Consider the following 20,679-nt stretch of genomic DNA (forward strand, 5'->3'; position numbering starts at 1 on the left):
CATTCGAACAACACTGGACTATGAGCTAGAGGTCCAGCTACAGGTGTGCCACTGACCTCAGGCCCAAAGCTATCAAGGAGTAGAGCAAGACAGCAATGGAGACAGGAATGGAGGTCTATCCTCTTCAGTGATGAGTTCGCTTTTGTCTAGACCGCAATGATAGCTGGAGATGTCTGGAGACTAGATGGGGAACACCATGAAGAGGCCTTCATGAGGGAATGTCACACCGGTCCTACTTCTGAGATTATGGTTTGGAATGCTATAATGTATGGTAGTTAAACCTGATTTGGTCATGGAACCAGTGTTATGGCCATTTCTCCAAAGTGTTCAGGGAGCCATTTTTCAACACATCAATCCAGTCTACATGTTGCTGCGGATACTATGAGCAGCCTGCATGGCCTACACATGCTACCATAGCCTACAGTGTCTCCGGACTTGTCTCCCATCGAGCACATCTGGGATGTCATTGGTCAGCAATAGCAAATAGAGCTGTCAGCAGTGGATCTTGATGCTTTACATGTCCAAGTACATTCAGTGTGGCAGAACATTTCTCAGACAACCATTAATAATCTCACTGATGACATTTCCAGGCGTGTAAGTGTGGGCATTTCTGTGTGAGACGTTACTCGATACTGATTAAATCAACATGTTTTAAACATTTTGTTTCCATTCTTTTTAACATTTGCATATTATTAACATCACTATCGAACGTGTGATTTCCATAATTCCATGATTATTCCATCTTGGTGTTGCAATTTCAGTGCTGAGGAGTCTAAAGGCATCTGAAGGGTTTCTATCATGGTGGCCGTCATTGTACAAAACAGTATAGAGCAGGAAACAGCATCATTTTGTGTACAGCTGATGTGAACATTGGCTTATTTAGGATGTGTGTTTTAAAGGAAAACAGTGGGCATGCTTTTACATATGATAATAGTAGTATGGCTTTTCCATGAAATAAAAATTATACCTTTTGAAAAGAGATCCAATATGCCGGTGATAAGAAATCTAGCACACAAACCATTTGCAAATTAGGATGAAAGCTCACTTGGTGCACTTCCAACCTGGTTTGCATATGGCTTCAATGATAGATTTCTCAGGAGTGGCACCTCAGATCTGTACCCCTTTTTAAATGTCCCTACGAAATGCATATTTCAGCAGCATTAGCTTTAGTAAGTCCCTGCAATCAGCTTTTATCAACAGCGGAAACTAATGCCGGTAATTCATTTTGCATCATTGTTTACTTTGAGCCCTATTGAAGCCTGATATAAATCTAATCATCATGTAAAGAAAAATTTGGAATATTTTTGTCATCTTTTGGTTAACACTACGAAGCAAACAAGCTGAAGAAAGAACCATCTGAGGCTACGTAGTACTGTATGTGCAATTATCCAGACTACCCTCACCCATGACCGCTGGATTATTTATTACGAGATGAGTCTGCAAGCTCTCCTGGCTTTTGCAAGTCAACATACTTCTGTGTGTGGGAAAAATACCGACATTAATCTATTAACTATTCAGGAATTTCCACAGTCATGGCACGACAAATACACGAAGCGCAACACCAGTATATCCTCATGTGACCACACTACACAGTTCTTAGTCGCTGGGAAAAAAATTACATTCAATGTATTCATTGTATCCAGCCTCAGGGTACAAGTCACTCTGTGTGACTGCAGACTTGTGAATCGAGCACTGCACACTGTGAGGATTTTACAGTGCCGGCACCGGGAGTAGGCGGTCATGTAACTGCAAGTATGCGATTTGCATACTTTCGGCCACATTCCTACTAGACATGTCCGGCCTCGGTACAGTTGTCTAGTCAGCATGTAACCGCATGTATGCAAACCGCATACTTGCAGTCACATGCCCACCATTCCCGGAGAATCCTTAGAATACGCAGTGCTCTCTAAGGATTCACAAATTTGTAGACACATAGAGTGACTGCAGACTTGTACCCTATGGCTGGACAACCCTTTTAAGGTTCAGCTTGGTCGAGCGCTCCTGTGTTCTCTATGAGGGGGTTGCCGCCAGACTATTTTGACAGAGGCTTATTTTCCTGCCAAACAAAAGCATCGGGGAACTAGATTATAACTGTACTTCCCATATATACTTCGACATAATCATAGACAATAGACAGTTGGTCAATTCCGCCAAAACATTTATCTAATGTGTATGGGGGTACCTTAACTTACAGACCTCCAAGATGCATGGTAAACATGGTACCCGTCCGTGATATTCTGGTATGAACGTATTCTCTATGTTACCTTTCAGTTAATGTAACTCTCTCATATGCGGACCCCAAAAATCTCCTATATCTATGATTTCAGGACACTTGTGAGTGTGAGATATGAAAAGGGGAGGGAGAAAATAATGGGGATAACTGCAAATATCCCTAAATTTTCAGGGTTTAAGTAATGATGGACATGTCAGGCATGAAAACTGTTCTTTTCAAATGTAAGCAACGTGGAATGCAAATCCGATGTCTAGTGGGGATCTTAAAATGAGTCCCTCTGTATGGTAGTAAGTACCCGGTGTTTAATTTCTTTTTCAAGCTCAGTCCCTCCATTATACAGTATACACTGCTGCTCAAGACTAAGAGCTGTGGAAGCTCGAAATGCGTACACCTGGTGCTACTATGCTATTTTAATTCTTTCTTAATTTTTTCTTTTTTAAATGATTCTAATAAATGTGATTTTTGCTAATTTTTTGTGGTTGCTGGATTTTTCCTCCTTTCTAAGACTATGTTGCAGCTCTGCCTGTTCTGACTGACCACAATACGTGAGCACAAGCTCATCACAAGCAGGCAGTGCTTACAGAGCGGTTTTCTTTTGCAGCAAGGTTAATGAAGAAAAGACTGCTACCTACTACAAATATGCCTCATAGGGAAGCTGCTGTTAAGTAATAGATTTACATAAGCAGCAAATGGAAAATATTTTATTAATGACTTCTCCCGCTTGTTAAGAGAGTAATTGCTATATTCGGATAAAGCACTCTAATACCAAGTTTTGGGCTATGTACAACACAAAAAGTATGCAATATTACATGTCTATATCATCAAAAAGTGCTCCCCTCAGTAAGGGATAATACGATTGAGTCTTCAGGGTGAAGTTTCTACATAATACCCAGTAATTATCAGCCAAACAAAGAGCTTATTTTCATAGCTCTTGACATGTTCAGTTTTAATAGACGTCACAGCATTATATATGTTCACGTAACCTTATATTTACTAAAATGGAGAATTCTCTGATCTTGTTCGGAAAGGCAAAGAAGCATTTCTTTTGATGTCAGAGTAAGGCAAGTTCTACACTTTGATTACAGACAATCCTGTTTAAAATACAGTTAAAAAACAAATTATCCATTGGAAAAAGGAAGCTGATAAAGAATGGCCAGTTTCCGGGTATGGCAAGTAAACATTAATCTGTCCTGCCCCATCGGAACATGCGTGAAGACAAAGAGAAGAACGCCTATCCTTGTGCGGAAGGATGCCCTTTAATGTTCCTCCACTTACCTGTAATTAGCTCTCTTCACATCTGGGCAATTTAATCTGTCCTAGTTCCTTACTGAAGACATATTTTATTTTCTTTTGATAGTAGAACTTGTGATGTGGTTACGTTTAAAGCACGGAACAACTTTGATACTGAACAAGCTGTTGAAAAGCTGAAGCAAGAGTTGGCATCAACGGGGCAGGTGTAATCTTCTAATGTGGACTTAGGCAACAAGACACATCTGAGTATATATCAATATTCCTGCCAGCTGCATAGAATGGTGTTTAAAATACAGTTATATGAAAAAGTTTGGGCACCCCTATTAATCTTAAGCTTAATGTTTTATAAAAATTGGTGTTTTTGCAACAGCTATTTCAGTTTGATATATGTAATAACTGTTGGACACAGTAATGTTTCTGCCTTGAAATGAGGTTTATTATACTAACAGAAAAATGTGCAATCTGCATTCAAACAAAATTTGACAGGTGCATAAGTATGGGCACCTCACCAGAAAAGTGACATTAATATTTAGTAGATCCTCCTTTTGCAAAAATAACAGCCTCTAGTCGCTTCCTGTAGCTTTTAATGAGTTCCTGGATCCTGGATGAAGGTATTTTTTACCATTCCTCTTTACAAAACAATTCCAGTTTAGTTAAGTTTGATGGTCGCCGAGCATGGACAGCCCTCTTCAAATGATCCCACAGATGTTCAATGATATTCAGGTCTGGGGACTGGGATGGCCATTCCAGAACATTGTAATTGTTCCTCTGCATGAATGCCTGAGTAGATTTGAAGCGGTGTTTTGGATCATTGTCTTGCTGACAGATCCATCCCCTGCGTAACTTCAACTTTGTCACTGATTCTTGAACATTATTGTCAAGAATCTGCTGATACTTAGTGGAATCCATACGTCCCTCAACTTTAACAAGATTCCCGGTGCCGGCATTGGCCACACAGCCCCAAAGCATGATGGAACCTCCACCAAATTTTACTGTGGGTAGCAAGTGTTTTTCTTGGAATGCTGTGTTTTCTTGCCGCCATGCATAACGCCTTTTTGTATGACCAAACAACTCAATCTTGGTTTCATCAGTCCACAGGACCTTCTTCCAAAAAGAAATTGGCTTCTCCAAATGTGCTTTTGGTCTGAGGATTGTCCTTGACTGATCTCACCATTCTTCTTCTCTGCCTTTCTGATGTTTTTCTTGGCCTGCCACTTCTGGCCTTAACAAGAACTGTCCCTGTGTTCTTCCATTTCCTTACTATGTTCCTCACAGTGGAAACTGACAGGTTAAATCTCTGAGACAGCTTTTTGTATCCTTCCCCTGAACAACTATGTTGAATAATCTTTGTTTTCAGATCATTTGACAGTTGTTTTGAGGAGCTCATGATGCCACTCTTCAGAGGAGATTCAAACAGGAGAACAACTTGCAAGTGGCCACTTTAAGTAGCTTTTCTCATGATTGCATACACCTGGCTATGAAGTTCAAAGCTCAATGAGGTTACAAAAACAAAAAAAGTGCTTTAGTAAGTCAGTAAAAAGTAGGTAGGAGTATTTAAAACAAGAAAATGATAAGGGTGCACATACTTATGCACCTGTCAAATTTTGTTTGAATGCAGATTGCACATTTTCTGTGCAATAAACCTCATTTCAAGGCAGAAACATTACTGTGTCCAACAGTTATTACATATATCAAACTGAAATAGCTGTTGCAAAAACACCAATTTTTGTAAAACATTAAGCTTAAGATTAATAGGGGTGCCCAAACTTTTTCATATAACTGTACATAATATGGTGTCAGAAGTATGAAACTTACCACCAAGAACTCCTCTCTGTCCACCATCTGATTCCCGTCTGTATCAAACATATTGAACGCAATCTTGAATCCGGCATGAGGTTCTGGAGAGAGATTTAAAGAGGTTTGTCAAAAAGTAATCTATATACAAAAAGAGCTTAATGTTGAGGTGAGTCCGAGAAAAACATCAGCTGCAATTACTTCAGTAGGCCAGAGGGGCAGCATACAGAGAGATTTCCATGCGATCTGCCCTGGGCAATTCACTTTTTGAATTGGTGAATGTCTCTGTAATCTTCTAAATTTTATTTTTGTTTTCCGTAATGCCATTTACTAATTTATTAATCATGGCAACTTTGTTGTTAATCGTGTAAAAAGGCTGAAAATAAACAGACATGGGTAATTTGAGTTAGTTTTTATTATGTAGAGCACACTTTTCTAGCTTCCGAAACGTATTTGTTTCGGAACTTGGGCTGCTAGTACATGATATATATTTCCACTTTATATAAAGCTCCAAAATTAATATATGCTTCAATTGGGTTCTCTTCTGCTATAAATGTTAAACCTATGGTGTATACTCAATGAGTTTTTTCCTTGACCTCTTAATGGAGAAACTCTCAAATTCTCCTATCAAAACATGTGGTCTTTGAACGCTTCATGGTTTTTGGAGAGTTTCTGCTTCAAAAACTCCTGAAAAAAAACCCCAGTACAAACACAACCATGATGGGCAAAAAACAATGTAAGAAAAAAGAAAAACTTGACTCATCTGCCCACCAGTACTACTCCTCTGCAATCTGTATTGTGATGGTTTCCAGCATGGACATCACATAACCACAGCAGCTGATCAGTAGAAGTTTTTCGCCTGCAGCCTTCACATTTTGTTCAAACTGTTCATAGGAAATGTGAAGGCTGCGGATGATTAGTATTCACTTGACACCCCTATCAGATGTTCATGCCAGAAGACCCCGGTAGGAGGGGTGCACTACTGTAGCGCCAGTCCGATTGATAAGTATGTTTCTTCTCTTACACTGTCCTGGGGACATTCAGTTTAAGATTTATAGCAGTGGAGACTCAATTTAACATTCATTGTTGATTAATACATAGACCTCACATAAAGCTCCGCTCACATTGTGATCAAATCTTACGTTGGATGTATACATTGGGAGAATTTCCAAATGTAAACCTCTGATGGAAGGCTTTGACGTATGCCAGTGTACAAGCATGCAGAAGCATACATAGCCCCAAGGCTTCCATGTTATAAAAAAAGTATGCCTAGGCTTTTCATGACGAAGAATAAAGGGTATAGTAGTAGTTAAATTTGCCATATGCATCGTGAGCGTTCTAAGCACATACACCAAATGTATACTGTAAATGTAATGTGAATATAGACTACCACTAAGGAGCAGGGAATGGTCATCAATATTGGTCAGAAGCCAAAATAAGTTACTTAGTACCAAGCCAACCATGGGGTACCAAACTTAAGACCTTCAAATATTAGCTTTAACCACTAGTGGAAATGTAAATTGATAAAGTGTTAAACTTTACCAACTAAAAGCAAAGAATGCTGATGGTCCTTTAAAACAGAGAACCATACTAGATATGGCTCCATGTTCCGGCAAATTATAGGAGTCCTGGATCAGAGGATTGCTTTTATTGCTGTGTTCATAGAATGTTACATCCCATGCCATTACAGCCCCATCTAGGTGACCAGACTATTCCATTGTACAAGGTTCAACTGTTAGAACCCTCCTGTTTGTTTTTTCCATCTTGTGTTTTGTGGTCACGTGACCATCTGCCTTTATATTCCAGCTCCACCCTTTTGACTGTGCTGGACTTCAGTGTTTGACTGTTTTGCTAGCCAGGTGCTTCGGTGCCTTTCTCTGTCAGTTCACTTGGTCCTTCTGGCACCTCTAGTACCTTTTTGTCAGTTTGTCTTTTTGTGTTCTGCAACAACTTTCTCTGTTCAGGAGGTGTCACATTTTTGTTCCAGTCCTTAGCTCTTTTAGGGACCCCTCCCCTTATGCTATAGGTCTTCGTTCAGACTAGCCGAGGACTAAGGCGGGTCTGTTCGCAAGGAACAGGCAGCCCGCTACATCGTAGGGATTCAGCTTAGTCTTACTGTAGGGACAACTTTCCCCTTTCTTTCCTTAGTACTTGTTGCAGATCATAACATCAACAGCAAATCGTCATATTCGGTATACGGTCTATAGCTTTATTTTTTATACATCTTTAAATGGCTTTTCTGTTTTACAGCACCAATTTTGAGCCTACTAGATACATCTATATAACACGCCAGTTGTAAAAGATTATATTTACGCAAGAAATTTATTTATTTTTTTAAACTGTCAAATTTTCTAAACATTTTAATTGAATCTTAAGTTTAGAGGGTAGAAATGAAATTGTCTTTGTTGTTGGCTTTTAGCCAAAAGTTGCAGTTAATGAGGTGGATTATCTAACCCTTAAGAAGATGGCTAAATCTGCTGTTTCTTCATGGAGCACTGTCTGTACTGAGAGCTTCTCAATTAGCCATACAAGATTACTCCATGACAAGTGAGCAAGGTCTAAAGAGACTGGGCTTTAACACTTTTACACTTTATAAGGCTTAAATTTAGAATATGAAAAAACCTCCAGCAATTTTTTATTATTATTATTTTTGGGTAACAGCTAACAACCTAATTTTTCTAAAATGATAATTTTCAGTTACCATAAACATTAATTATAAAAGGTCCCTACTATATCATATCAGAGCCCAACACTGAAATATCACCAATACAAACAAGCAATCGGGGATCAGTCCTAAAAAATAATTAATCTTTATGACAGCAATGAAATGAAGGCACAAAACATAAAAAATGATAAAAAAACACACATAAATAGGGTAAGCATACACGTACACAATGTAATTTTTTTTTCGGGCAGTCAAAACCATCCACTTTTCAAGCAAAAGATGCTGCAGAAATTGCTCCTTTTCTCTGGAGTTTAGTAAACCTCCAGCGTCCTTTTTTGGGCTTCATTTGGTAATTTCCTCAGCGCTTTTTCAATTTTTTTTTTATACAAGCAATTTTTTCAGTTTTTGTTCTGCGCTTTTTGGTTGTCTTTTTACTAGCGTATTGCGTTGCATTTTTAATCTGTTACTAAATGTAGAAAGTGCTAGTGTTTAATAAATTAATATATATGCAAAAAAATATATACAAAAAGTAGACAAAAATATAGTAGTGCCAATAAAGCAGAACCAACTTTTTAGGAAGTACAGGGATTGGACAACAAAGGATGTGGTAAACTTATTTTCTCTGATGAAGCCCCTTTACACTGTTTGGGATTACTGGAAGAATGATTGTCTGAAGAAAAGGTAAGCGCTACCAAGAGTCCTGGGTCATGCCAACAGTAAAGTATCCCGAGACCATTGATATGCGGGGTTGATTTTCATCCAAGAGTTCACTCCCACGAATAAAGAATGGTATCTAAACATCCTCCAAGAGCAACTTCTCCCAATTTGGTGATGATGAAACAAAGCTGTTTCCAGCATGACGGAGCACCATGTCAGAAAGCAAAAGTGAGAAGTAAGTGGTTCAGTGAATAAAACATTGAAATTTTGGGTTCATGGCCAGGAAGCTCCCCAGGTCTCAATCCCATTGAGAACCTGTGGTCAATCCTCAAAAAGAGGGTAGACAAAGAAAAACACAGAACTTGGAATAATCTCCAAGCACTGATTACACAAGAATGGGTTGTCAACAGTTAGAAAACAGTCAGATTTTGAAGCTGATAAGCCGCTCCCCATTGTCAGTGAACCTTGACTACAAATCCATGACTCTCTTCCCTGCACAACGTTCCTATATGCCTCCAGACACCTAGGGGGAAGAAGCAGGCGGAGCATAAAGTATCACTATAATGAGTAATCAGGACAATCTTTCCTTGTATTGTGGTATCTCATTTATTATAGCAAGAATTTTTCAGTAAAGAATGTTCAGGCTCTCACGGGATGTATTTACTGCAGACGTCAGCAGTAGAGATGAGCGAACCCATACTTAAAAGTTCAGGGTTCATAACTAAACTCCGAACAAGGATTTCTCCCGGAAGTCCGTTTTAATGTTCGGAGTTCCGGGGGAATTACGGAGACATGAGAGAGGGACAGGAGAGGGGGAAGTGGAAGGGGAGAGGGAGAGGTGGAATCGGAGAGGGAAACATTTTTCAGATCCAAGGTTCGGGTGCCCATTGCTTTCAATTGGGTTGGGGCTCAGGTTCAAGTACAGTTCTGGTACCCGAAACAAACTTTGGACTCAAGTTCGGGTCGGGTACCAGAACCCGAACTTCCACTGGTCTGCTCATCGCTAGTCCACAGAGGTCCCGGAGAGGTGAAGGTGAAGCCACACATGTCACCCTGACATCCACAACATAAGGATTCACACAGAGTGACTGCAGACTTTCAATACAAGACAAGACCACCCCTTTAAGAGAAAATGTTTAAAAAAAAAAAAAAACATTCTTCTGGGAGGGAAAAATGGGTCATTAATTATTTTATATAACCTTTCGTCTAAGCTGACCATTATTAAGAATCCAAAACTATATCTTCTCCAAATCACTCAACAACCTGTGATTCGATGAATCACAAATAGTGTTGAGCGATACCTTCCGATATCAGGAAATATCGTATCGGATTGGATCGGACCGATACCCAAAAAGTATTGGATATCGCCGATTCCGATACCGGAAACCAATGCAAGTCAATGGGACACAAATATCGGAATGAAAATAAACCCTTTCTTTCCTTGTAGGTTAATTCTACATGAAGTAAAACAACTAAGAATAATGTAGAATGTATTACACGAAAAGCCGGCAATTCATCAGCGGCATACACCGGTACCCGACAATTTACAACAGAAAGAATAGAGCTTCACACATAGATTAGATAGATAGAAACATGTCAGTCACATATATATGAAGTACAGTGACAGTGTTGCTTACTGTACTTGTCATTTAGTGTAAAGGATTTATTTAAAAAAATAATTGTGTTTTCATGCACCGTCTCTTTAAAAAAGCCGGCCGGCAATTCAGCAGCGGTACCCAACAATTTATAACAGACAGAATAGAGCTTCACACATAGATTAGATAGATAGAAACATGTCAGTCACATATATATGAAGTACAGTGACAGTGTTGATTACTGTACTTGTCATTTAGTGTTAAAATAAAGGATTTATTTAAAAAAAAATTGGCGTGGGGTTCCCCTTAATTTTAGTCTCTAGCGGAGGTTAAGCAGACGGCTGGGGCAGATGTTTGAAGCCTGGGAAGGGGGTAATACCCACGGAGCTTCCCAGGCTACTAATATGAGCCCCCAGCTGAATACCTAGCCCTTACTAGCTATTAAAATGGGGGACCCCTTCAAAAAAATGACGTGGGGTCCCCCCTAATTTAATAGCTAGCAAAGGCTAGGCAGACAGCTGGGGGTTGATATTAATAGCCCAGGAAGGGTGCCATGAATATTGGCCCCCTCCCAGGCTAGAAACACCAGCCGTCAGCCGCCCCAGAAATGGCGCATCCATAGGATGCGCCAATTCTGGCACTTAGCCTCGCTCTTCCCACTGCCCTGTAGCGGTGGCAGTGGGGTAATAGGGTTGAGGTTGATGTCAGCTTATAATGCCAGCTGACATCAAGCCCAGGTTAGTAATGGAGAGGCGTCTATAAGACACCCCCATTACTAACCCCATAGTCAAAGTTAAAAAAAAAAACACAAACACCCAGAATAAAGTCCTTTAATTGAAATAAACACACAATTCTTTATTGTTCTAAATTAAACTCTACTTACCATCACGCCCATTCCAGCTGAAGCCAACGATCTCCTGCAATAAAAGAAAAATAATAAAGCAACCTCATCCTTACCTTTCCATGGTTCCCAGGACAGCTTCAGCTCTGCTACATCGAGATGACAGGCTGGACCGCAGCAGAACGCTGCCATCCAGCCTGTCATCCCGCAGACACTGAGAAGCGCAGGCATGCTTGCGCTCCTCAGTGTCTCTCTGTGACGGCATCCAGATGAGCCGAGTTCTTGTCCAATGAACTCAGCTCACCTCATGCACGTCACTGACAGCGTGGGAGAATTCTCCTGCACTCAGCGCTTCAGCGTGAGAATTTTCCCACGCTGTCAGTGACGTGCATGAGGTGAGCTGAGTTCATTGGACATGACCTCACCTCATTCACGTCACTGACAGCGTGGGAAAATTCTCACGCTGAAGCGCTGAGTGCCGGAGAATTTTCCCACGCTGTCAGTGACGTGCATGAGGTGAGCCGAGTTCATTGGACATGACCTCGGCTCATCTTTATGCCGTCACAGAGAGACACTGAGGAGCGCAAGCATGCCTGCGCTTCTCAGTGTCTGCGGGATGACAGGCTGGATGGAAGCGTTCTGCTGCGGTCCAGCCTGTCATCTCGATGTAGCAGAGCTGAAGCTGTCGTGGGAACCATGGAAAGGTAAGGATGAGGTTGCTTTATTATTTTTCATTTATTGCAGATCGTTGGCTTCAGCTGGAATGGGCGTGATGGTAAGTATAGTTTAATTTAGAACAATAAAGAATTGTGTGTTTATTTCAATTAAAGGACTTTTTTCTGGGTGTTGTGTTTTTTTTAAATACTTTACTAGAAATTCATGGTGGTCATGTCTAATATTGGCGTGACCCCATGAATTTCGGGGTTAGGGCCAGCTGATAATGCCAAGCTGGCCTTAACCCCTTTATTACCCAGTGAGCCACCGCACCAGGGCCCTGGATGAGTTGGGTACAGCGCCAGAAGATGGCGCTTCTATGAACGCGCCATTTTCCGGGGTGGCTGCGGACTGCAATTTGCAGCGGGTGGGGCCCAGAAAGCTTGGGCCTCCCTGCGCTGCGGATTCCAGCCCCCAGCTGCCTAGATGTACCTGGCTGGACACAAAAATAGGGCGAAGCCCCACGTATTTTTTTTTTTAATTATTTCATGAAATTCATGAAATAATTAAGAAAAAAAGGGCTTCCCTATATTGTTGTGCCCAACCAGGTACAAATAGGCAGCTGGTGGTTGGGGGCAGCCCGTTCCTGCCTGCTGTACTTGGCTGGACACAAATATAGTTCGAAGCCCCACGTCAAATTTTTTTAAATTATTTCATGAAATAATTTTTAAAAAAAAGGGCTTCCCTATATTGTTGTGTCCGGCCAGGTACAAATAGGCAGCTGGTGGATGGGCGCAGCCCGTTCCTGCCTGCTGTACCTGGCTGGACACAAATATAGGGCGAAGCCCCACGTCAATTTTTTTTAAATTATTTCATGAATTTCCTGAAATAATTAAAAAAAAATTGACGTGGGGCTTCGCACTATATTTGTGTCCAGCCAGGTACAGCAGGCAGGAACGGGCTGCCCCCAACCACCAGCTGCCTATTTGTACCTGGCCGGACACAACAATATAGGGAAGCCCTTTTTTTCTTTATTATTTCATGAATTTCATGAAATCATTTAAAAAAAAAATACGTGGGGCTTCGCCCTATTTATGTGTCCAGCCAGGTACAACTAGGCAGCTGGGGGCTGGAATCCGCAGCGCAGGGAGGCCCAAGCTTTCTGCCCTCCCCCCCCCGCTGCAAATTGCAGTCCGCAGCCACCCCGGAAAATGACGCGTTCATAGAAGCTGGATGCTGTACCTGGCTGGTATACAAAAATATGGCAAAGCCCACGTCAAAATTTTTGGGAAAAATTAATTAAAAAATAAATAATAATTTAGGGACTGCATCTTTATTAACTCTTCAAATGTCATTTAGTGTTAAAATAAAGGATTTATTTAAAAAAAAATTGGCGTGGGATCCCCCATAATTTTAGGCTCTAGCGGAGGTTAAGTAGACGGCTGGGGCAGATGTTTGAAGCCTGGGAAGTGGGTAATACCCACGGAGCTTCCCAGACTACTAATATCAGCCCCCAGCTGAATACCTAGCCTTTACTAGCTATTAAAATGGGGGACCCCCCCCAAAAAATGACGTGGGGTACCCCCTATTTAATAGCTAGCAAAGGCTAGGCAGACAGCTGGGGGCTGATATTAATAGCCCAGGAAGGGTGCCATGAATATTGGCCCCCTCCCAGGCTAGAAACACCAGCCGTCAGCCGCCCCAGAAATGGCGCATCCATAGGATGCGCCAACTCTGGCACTTAGCCTCGCTCTTCCACGCTGCCCTGGTGCGGTGGCAGTGAGGTAATAGGGCTGGGGTTCATGTCAGCGCCAGCTGCCATGAAGCCCAGGTTAGTAATGATGGGCGTCTATAAGACACCCCCATTACTAACCTACAAAGGGTTAAAAAGAAAAAACACACTACACCCAGAAAAAAATAATTTATTTGAAAGAAAACACACCATTTTATTTAATTCTTAGTTTACTAAAAAAAAATAGTTACCTGTCCACGTTCCTGCGCTGATCTCCCATGCACAGCTGTCACATCTGGAGATAGTGACAGCTGTGCATGGCTGCTGTAAGCTCACACTGCCGGGAACACGTCCGCTCCCGGCAGCGGGAGCCACTGACTGAGGTCACCGGAGTGCATTCAGGCAGCGCAGCTCCGGAGACCTCCTTTACGGCACTGCTGTACCGTGGGAATTTCTCACGATACTGCAGGGCCGTAAAGGAGCTAACCGGAGCAGCGCTGCCTGAACTCCAGCGAACCCGCTTATGCAATGACTGGGCTGCTTTACGGCCCCATCATTCTAGCGGCGGCAGCGGTGCAGAGCGGTCACATTCTATGTGGCTGCTCTAAACTGGAGATCATCGTGGGACACTCGTGGACTACTACGGAGGGGTAAGGATAAGGTTGTGGTTTATTATTTTATATTTTATTACAGGAGATCGATGGCTTCGGGGAATTAGGTGTCTAGGTGAGTATAGGTGTAGTTTTTTATTTTTTACTTTATTTTAGGTGGCGATCGGCGGGGACAGGTAATGTATGAACTAATTTATTGTAGGCAACCACTGGCCACCAATGACATGTATTTAAAATTTATTGGGGACACAGTAGGGCAATTTAAATAGCAGGATCAGGCTGATGGGAACTACTGCTCCCATCGAGCTGATCCTGCTGGCACGAGTGGACGGGGGACAGACATAGGCCGATGGGAGTAGTAGTGTCACATCGGCCTATGTCTGCCTGCACGCACACACCCGCAGACACCGCACACACACCCGCACAGACACCCACACACACCAATCATGACGGGTCTGGGAGGTGAGGCTGACCTGTGCGGCCGTGGGAAAGTTCATGTGAGTTCATGCAATGCAGTCAAGCATGAACTCTGAGGGCACCGCGGCGACTTCAAATGAACAGCTGATCAGCATCACCTGATACCTCAGCTGTTCATATGAAATAACCGGCGGGAAAGCGCAGCATAGAACGGGAAAGCCGGCGGTGAAGTCTTTTCACTGCCGGCTTCCTTGCCCAGGTCCTTCGCTCCCCACTCCTTGGTGCTGCGCTCCCCGCCCGGTCCTAACTTACGATCGGGATGGGAGGTGGCGAGGGGAGCGGAGGATCGGGGTGGGAGGCTGCGGGGAAGCAGTATGGTGCTGTGTGATTGTTTAAAAGCCGGAGGCTTTTTACCGCCCGCCGGCTTTTAAACAATCAGGAGAATTCTCCCACGCTGGGATGGCATTCTGATGACAGGCTGGATCTCAGCTGAGCGCTGCCATCCAGCTTGTCATACTTCAGAGACACTGCAGAGCGCAGGCATTGTGGGAACTTCCGATTCCGGTATTCGATATTGTAAAAGTATCGGAATTAAGTATCGGAATTCCGATACCGCGAATATCGGCCGATACCCGATATTTCAGTATCGGAATGCTCAACACTAATCACAAATAATCATCTTAAACAAATATTTATGAAGAAACAGTTATGATTTCTTTATTTTTGAAAATCAATCAACTATTTTGGTTTTTGATAAAGCAATAAATATACAGAAAAACCTGACTTGTCATGATTTCTAGTTCTAGGTTCACTTCAAAACCTTTTAATTGTGGTTTTACATTTCCGGAGTGTAATTTAATGTAATTAATTAGCAGGATAGTGATAGGGCACATCACAGGATACAACATAATGAAGAAATGTTTTTTACAAACAGCAGTATATAAAAACACCACTAGACAAATGTAATAATTATAAACACAGCAGCGACACAACACTCTTTCTTGTATGGTTCTGTTCACATGACCAGCTGTAACGGATCCATATTAAAAAAAAAAGGATCCATTAAAAATGGAGCAAAAATGTATCCAAAATGGAAACCAAAGTTTGTGCACTTTAACTGATCTGTCTTTAAAAAAACCAAACATCCTTTTAAAGACCGAAACTTGGTTTCCGCTGTGCATCAGTTTCTGTTCCATTTCAGAAGGGTAGTGCTAAAGAACGTATCTGTTAATGGATGACCATCCATTATGATCCGTTTTCCATAGATTTCAATGATGAAAAAAAGGATCTAATTGCTATCTGTATTTTTGACGCCTGACACATGTTCATCTACCTCTCTACCTGAATGTTTGGGAATTACTCGGTTTGGTCCTTGAATCTTATTCATTGTATGGGTATACATAAGTGAATATTACTCCTTATCGATTATTACATATCTCTACAAGTTTACCTTTTTATCTGTCTATTAGTGATGATCGAGCATGCTCGTTGTTCGAGATTTACGAGCATGCTCAGGTGAGCACCTATTATCTTCAGCGTGCTCGGGCTTTAAGTTTTAGTTGCTCCGTGAACATGACTTGCAACTGTTTGACAGCTTTAATACATGTGAGGAATGCTGGAAAAACAGGCATTCCTCACATGCATTAAAGCTGTCAAACAGTCGCAAGTCATGTTCACGGAGCAACTAAAACTTAAAGCCCGAGCACGCTGAAGATAATAGGTGCTCGCCCGAGCATGCTCGTAAATCTCGAACAACGAGCATGCTCGATCATCACTACTGTCTATACTCGCTGAAGGATTCTTGCCTTTTTACTATTGGGGTCCCTTATTGGCTCACCCTTCAATTTGTCCTTCTGTCTGTTTTGTTGGAAATTTATATATGTCATTTTAATGTTTAATACCCAATAAAACTAATTCTTTTAAACCAATTATTGTTATGATTTCAGTCCTGGCACATATTTGTTTGTTTTGTGTTTTTCATTTCTGCGGTGACTTTTGGGACCCTCTATCCTTTCCAGAGTTGCAATTTTCTATCTCTTGTCTTTTTGGCCAGACAAAAAAAGTTGTCCAGATATGTTTTTATTTTATGCAGCTTTTTAGATTGAAGTTGCAAAGGAAACTGTAGTGCCGGCGTCCCTGCCCTCTGCTAGGCAGGGACGCTGTTCCCCTCACCGCTCTGCTCCGTGCCCGGCGTCCCTCTCCCGCTCTGCTGGCAGCGCGCGCTCCTTCCCGGCCACTGTGCTTAGGGCGCGCGCGCGCGCCCTCCCTCTTAAAGGGGCCGCGCGCGCCGTCCTAAAGAGTCCCCGGCCAATGGCCGGAGGACTTTACCATATATAAGGCACCTCCTCCAAAATGGAGGTGCCCGAGCAATGTTGTTGCACCGTTCTACTCTGCTTCAGCCCTCAGGTCCCGTTGCCACTTACCTGCCAGTTACCTGCCAGATTCCTGCCAGCTTGCTGTCCTAATCCTGCCTGATTTCCTGTTACCTGCCTGCCTGCCTGAGGTCCGACGGTCTGCCTTACAACTCCGGTCAGTCTGTCTAAGGACCAACTTGCCCGCTCACCTGGGAACGCACATCAGCTACCTGCCTGCTTGCCTGAGGTCCGACGGTCTGCCTTACAACTCCGGTCAGTCTGTCTATGGACCAGCTTGCCCGCTCACCTGGGAGCGCTTCTCCGCTACCTGCCTGCTTGCCTGCCCGGTAGCTCCGCTGTCACGTGCTGTGACCACCAGCTATTCCAGACTCTTGCCCGCTCACCTGGGAGCGCTTCTCCGCTACCTGCCTGCTTGCCTGCCCAGAGTCTCCGCTGTCACGTGCTGTGACCACCAGCTATTCCAGACTCTAGCCCGCTCACCTGGGAGCGCTTCTCCGCTACCTGCCTGCTTGCCTGCCCGGGGGTTCCGCTGTCACGTGCTGGGACCACCAGCTATTCCAGAGACTCTTGCCCGCTCACCTGGGAGCGCTTCTCCGCTACCTGCCTGCTTGCCTACCTGGAGGCTCCGCCGTCACGTGCTGTGACCACCTGCTATTCCAGAGACTCTCGCTTGCTCACCTGGGAGCACACATCCTCCATCTGCCTTGCTAGCCTACCTGGAGGTTCAGCCATCACAGGTCGTACCTACCCTTTACCTAGAGACTGCCCCGGTCACTTGCCGTGACCCCCAGCCCGTTCTTCCAGAGACTGCCCTGATCACTTGCCGTGACCTCCTGCCCGTACACCCAGAGACTGTCCCGGTCACCTGCTGTGACTGCCTGCCTGGTCGCCACCCGCTCCCTTACAAGGACCGTTCCCTTGTATAGTAGCCCAGAGGTTCCGCCTCCCAGACCCGTTACAGTTTGCTCGGGCCATGGAACCCGGTGGCACCCAAGCTCCCTCGCTCTCGGACCTGTGTCATGAACTGTCCCGTCAAAGGTCCCAACAGGAGTCCATCCTGGGTCACCTGCGGAATGTCAATACTCGCCTGGACACTCTGACTGTTCCACCAACAACCTCCGCCAGTGCCATGTCTCGCAATCCGGCAGCTCCGCTGTCCGCTAACACCATGATATCCTACCCCGGACCTCGGCTTTCTGCACCTCCTCGCTTCGGAGGCGACTCAGCCCAGGCTCGGGGCTTCATAAATCAGTGCACCCTGCACTTTGAACTATTGTCCCACCAGTTTAACTCCGACCGAGCCAAAATTGCATTCATCATGTCCCATCTCACCGGGGAGGCCCTGGCCTGGCTAAATCCTCTATGGGAGAGAGGAGACCCCCTGGTGTCCAACTTGCCTGCTTTTCTCACGGCTTTCCGGAAAGTCTTCGACGAACCCGGACGGAAGACCTCATCCGCATCATCGTTGCTACGCCTCCGTCAGGAAAGTCTCACCGTGGGCCAATATGCCATACGGTTCCGTACCCTTGCCTCGGAGCTGGCCTGGGATAACGACGCTCTGGTTTCCGTCTTCTGGGAGGGTCTGTCCGGCCGTATTAAAGATGAACTTGCCGGTCGGGACATTCCTACCACTCTCGATGACTTAATAACTCTTGCCACCCTGATTGACCTACGGTTCCAGGAGCGTGCCAGAGAGGTCACCCGTGAGAGGAGGTTACCACGTCTAGCTCCTACTTTTCAGAAACCCGTCACTCCTTCTGTCTCTAACCAGGTACACCCTCCTGAGCCTATGCAGGTCGACCAGACCAAGATGGTCAAGACCCGTCAGGACTTACGCCGTGCCGAGGGGACCTGCTTCTACTGTGGCAGTAAGGAGCACCGGATCCGTGCCTGCCCGGAGAGGTCGGGAAACGCCTGTGTCTAGGTTCGCTCAGAGAGGTCCACCTAGACAAGAATAAATCCTCTCCATCCCTGCTGTTGTCAGTTTCAATCGTCTACGGGGAGAACCGTTATTTCGAACTAGCCCAACTGGACTCTGGAGCAGCCGGGAATCTTATTTCACAGTCCCTGGTAGAGAAATACCGCATCCCCACCAAACCTCTGGCTGTACCCTTGTCTGTTGCTGCCGTGGATGGGGGGCTCTTACCACGCCCCATCCAACTCATCACCGAATCCATTACTCTGCAGGTGGGAATGCTGCATTCTGAAAGTATCTCCTTCCATGTTCTGCCTGGACTCTCTCACGCCCTCTTGCTAGGCCTACCTTGGCTCCAGAAACATACACCCGTTCTTGACTGGCAGACCGGAGAAGTCCTTCGCTGGGGACAGGGCTGCCATAAGACCTGTCTGGTTCCCGTTCATCCCGTCCGTCCTTCTCCTACCCCAGCTAATCTACCTGGACTTCCGATTCCTTATTGGTCTTATGCTGATGTCTTTAATAAAAAGGAGGCAGAGACACTACCCCCTCATAGACCATACGACTGCCCTATCGACCTGTTACCTGGTACTTCTCCTCCCCGTGGGCGTATTTATCCATTATCCGCTGCTGAGACCCGGTCGATGTCCGAATATATTGAGGAGAATCTGGCCAGGGGATTCATCCGGAAATCTACCTCCCCGGCGGGAGCAGGCTTCTTTTTCGTCAAAAAGAAGGACGGCTCTCTCCGTCCCTGTATAGACTATAGAGGCCTTAACCAGATCACGGTGAAGAATAAGTACCCCCTTCCGCTCATTCCGGAGTTATTTGATCGTCTGAGGGGGGCTAGAATCTTCACCAAACTGGACCTCCGTGGGGCGTACAACCTGGTTCGTATCCGTCAGGGGGATGAATGGAAGACGGCATTCAACACCCGGGACGGCCACTATGAATATCTGGTAATGCCCTTTGGCCTCTGTAACGCTCCTGCCGTCTTTCAAGAGTTGGTCAATGACATCTTCCGGGACCTTCTCTACTCCTGCGTAGTGGTGTACCTGGACGACATCTTGGTCTTCTCTCCGGATCTCCAGACTCACCGGAGGGATGTTCGTCAGGTCCTGCTCAGGCTCAGGCAGAACCATCTCTACGCTAAATATGAGAAGTGCCTCTTTGAGCAGACCTCGCTTCCGTTTCTGGGCTACATTATCTCTCAGACCGGCCTACAAATGGATCCTGAGAAACTGTCTGCCATCGAGAAATGGCCCCGACCAGAGGGGTTGAAGGCTATTCAACGGTTCCTGGGCTTCGCCAACTATTACCGCCTCTTCATCCCGCACTTCTCTTCCCGGACTGCCCCAATTTCCGCGCTCACCCGTAAGGGTACTAATCCCAAAGAGTGGCCGCCCGAAGCAGAGGAGGCCTTTCTTTCCCTAAAACAGGCCTTCTCTTCCGCCCCGGTGCTGCATCGCCCGGACGGCAACAAGCAGTTCTTCCTGGAAGTTGACGCCTCCTCCTCTGGAGCCGGAGCGGTACTTACTCAAAAATCATCTTCCGGGAGAATGGTAACTTGTGGCTTCTTCTCCAAACTCTTCTCCTCTTCTGAGCGCAACTATTCCATAGGAGACCGAGAGTTATTGGCCATCAAGCTGGCGTTGGAGGAGTGGCGTTACCTACTCGAGGGGGCTCTTCATCCGGTAATAATTTACACTGACCACAAGAACTTGGCTTACCTAAAGCATGCCCAGAGACTTAACCCGCGCCAAGCCCGGTGGTCCTTGTTTTTTGCTCGTTTTGATTTTGTTCTTCATTTTCGCCCGGCTGACAAAAACGTCAAAGCAGACGCCTTGTCCCGATCCTTTCTGGTGTCCGATCTCGAGGAAGAACCTAAACATATCATCGATCCCGCCAGAGTAATGCAGGTGGCACCCGTGAGTCTAAA

At 44.7% G+C, this 20,679-nt stretch overlaps 1 protein-coding gene across 5 annotated transcripts in view; it reads right to left on the reverse strand.

The window, feature by feature from the left end:
* The window catches only part of MICU3 (mitochondrial calcium uptake family member 3), a 161,974-nt gene that overhangs the window by 61,884 nt on the left and 79,411 nt on the right, over window positions 1–20,679 (reverse strand). For all 5 annotated transcript variants that reach the window (XM_073645418.1, XM_073645415.1, XM_073645417.1 and 2 more), the window contains exon 6: window positions 5,300–5,382. In XM_073645418.1, coding sequence (XP_073501519.1) covers window positions 5,300–5,382 — 83 coding nt within the window. The remainder of the gene's footprint in view (window positions 1–5,299; window positions 5,383–20,679) is intronic.

Source organism: Phyllobates terribilis, unplaced genomic scaffold, assembly GCF_046119375.1.
Source record: "Phyllobates terribilis strain yellow unplaced genomic scaffold, ASM4611937v1 Scaffold_1__5_contigs__length_1240528914, whole genome shotgun sequence".
Classification (NCBI taxonomy): Eukaryota; Metazoa; Chordata; class Amphibia; order Anura; family Dendrobatidae; genus Phyllobates; species Phyllobates terribilis.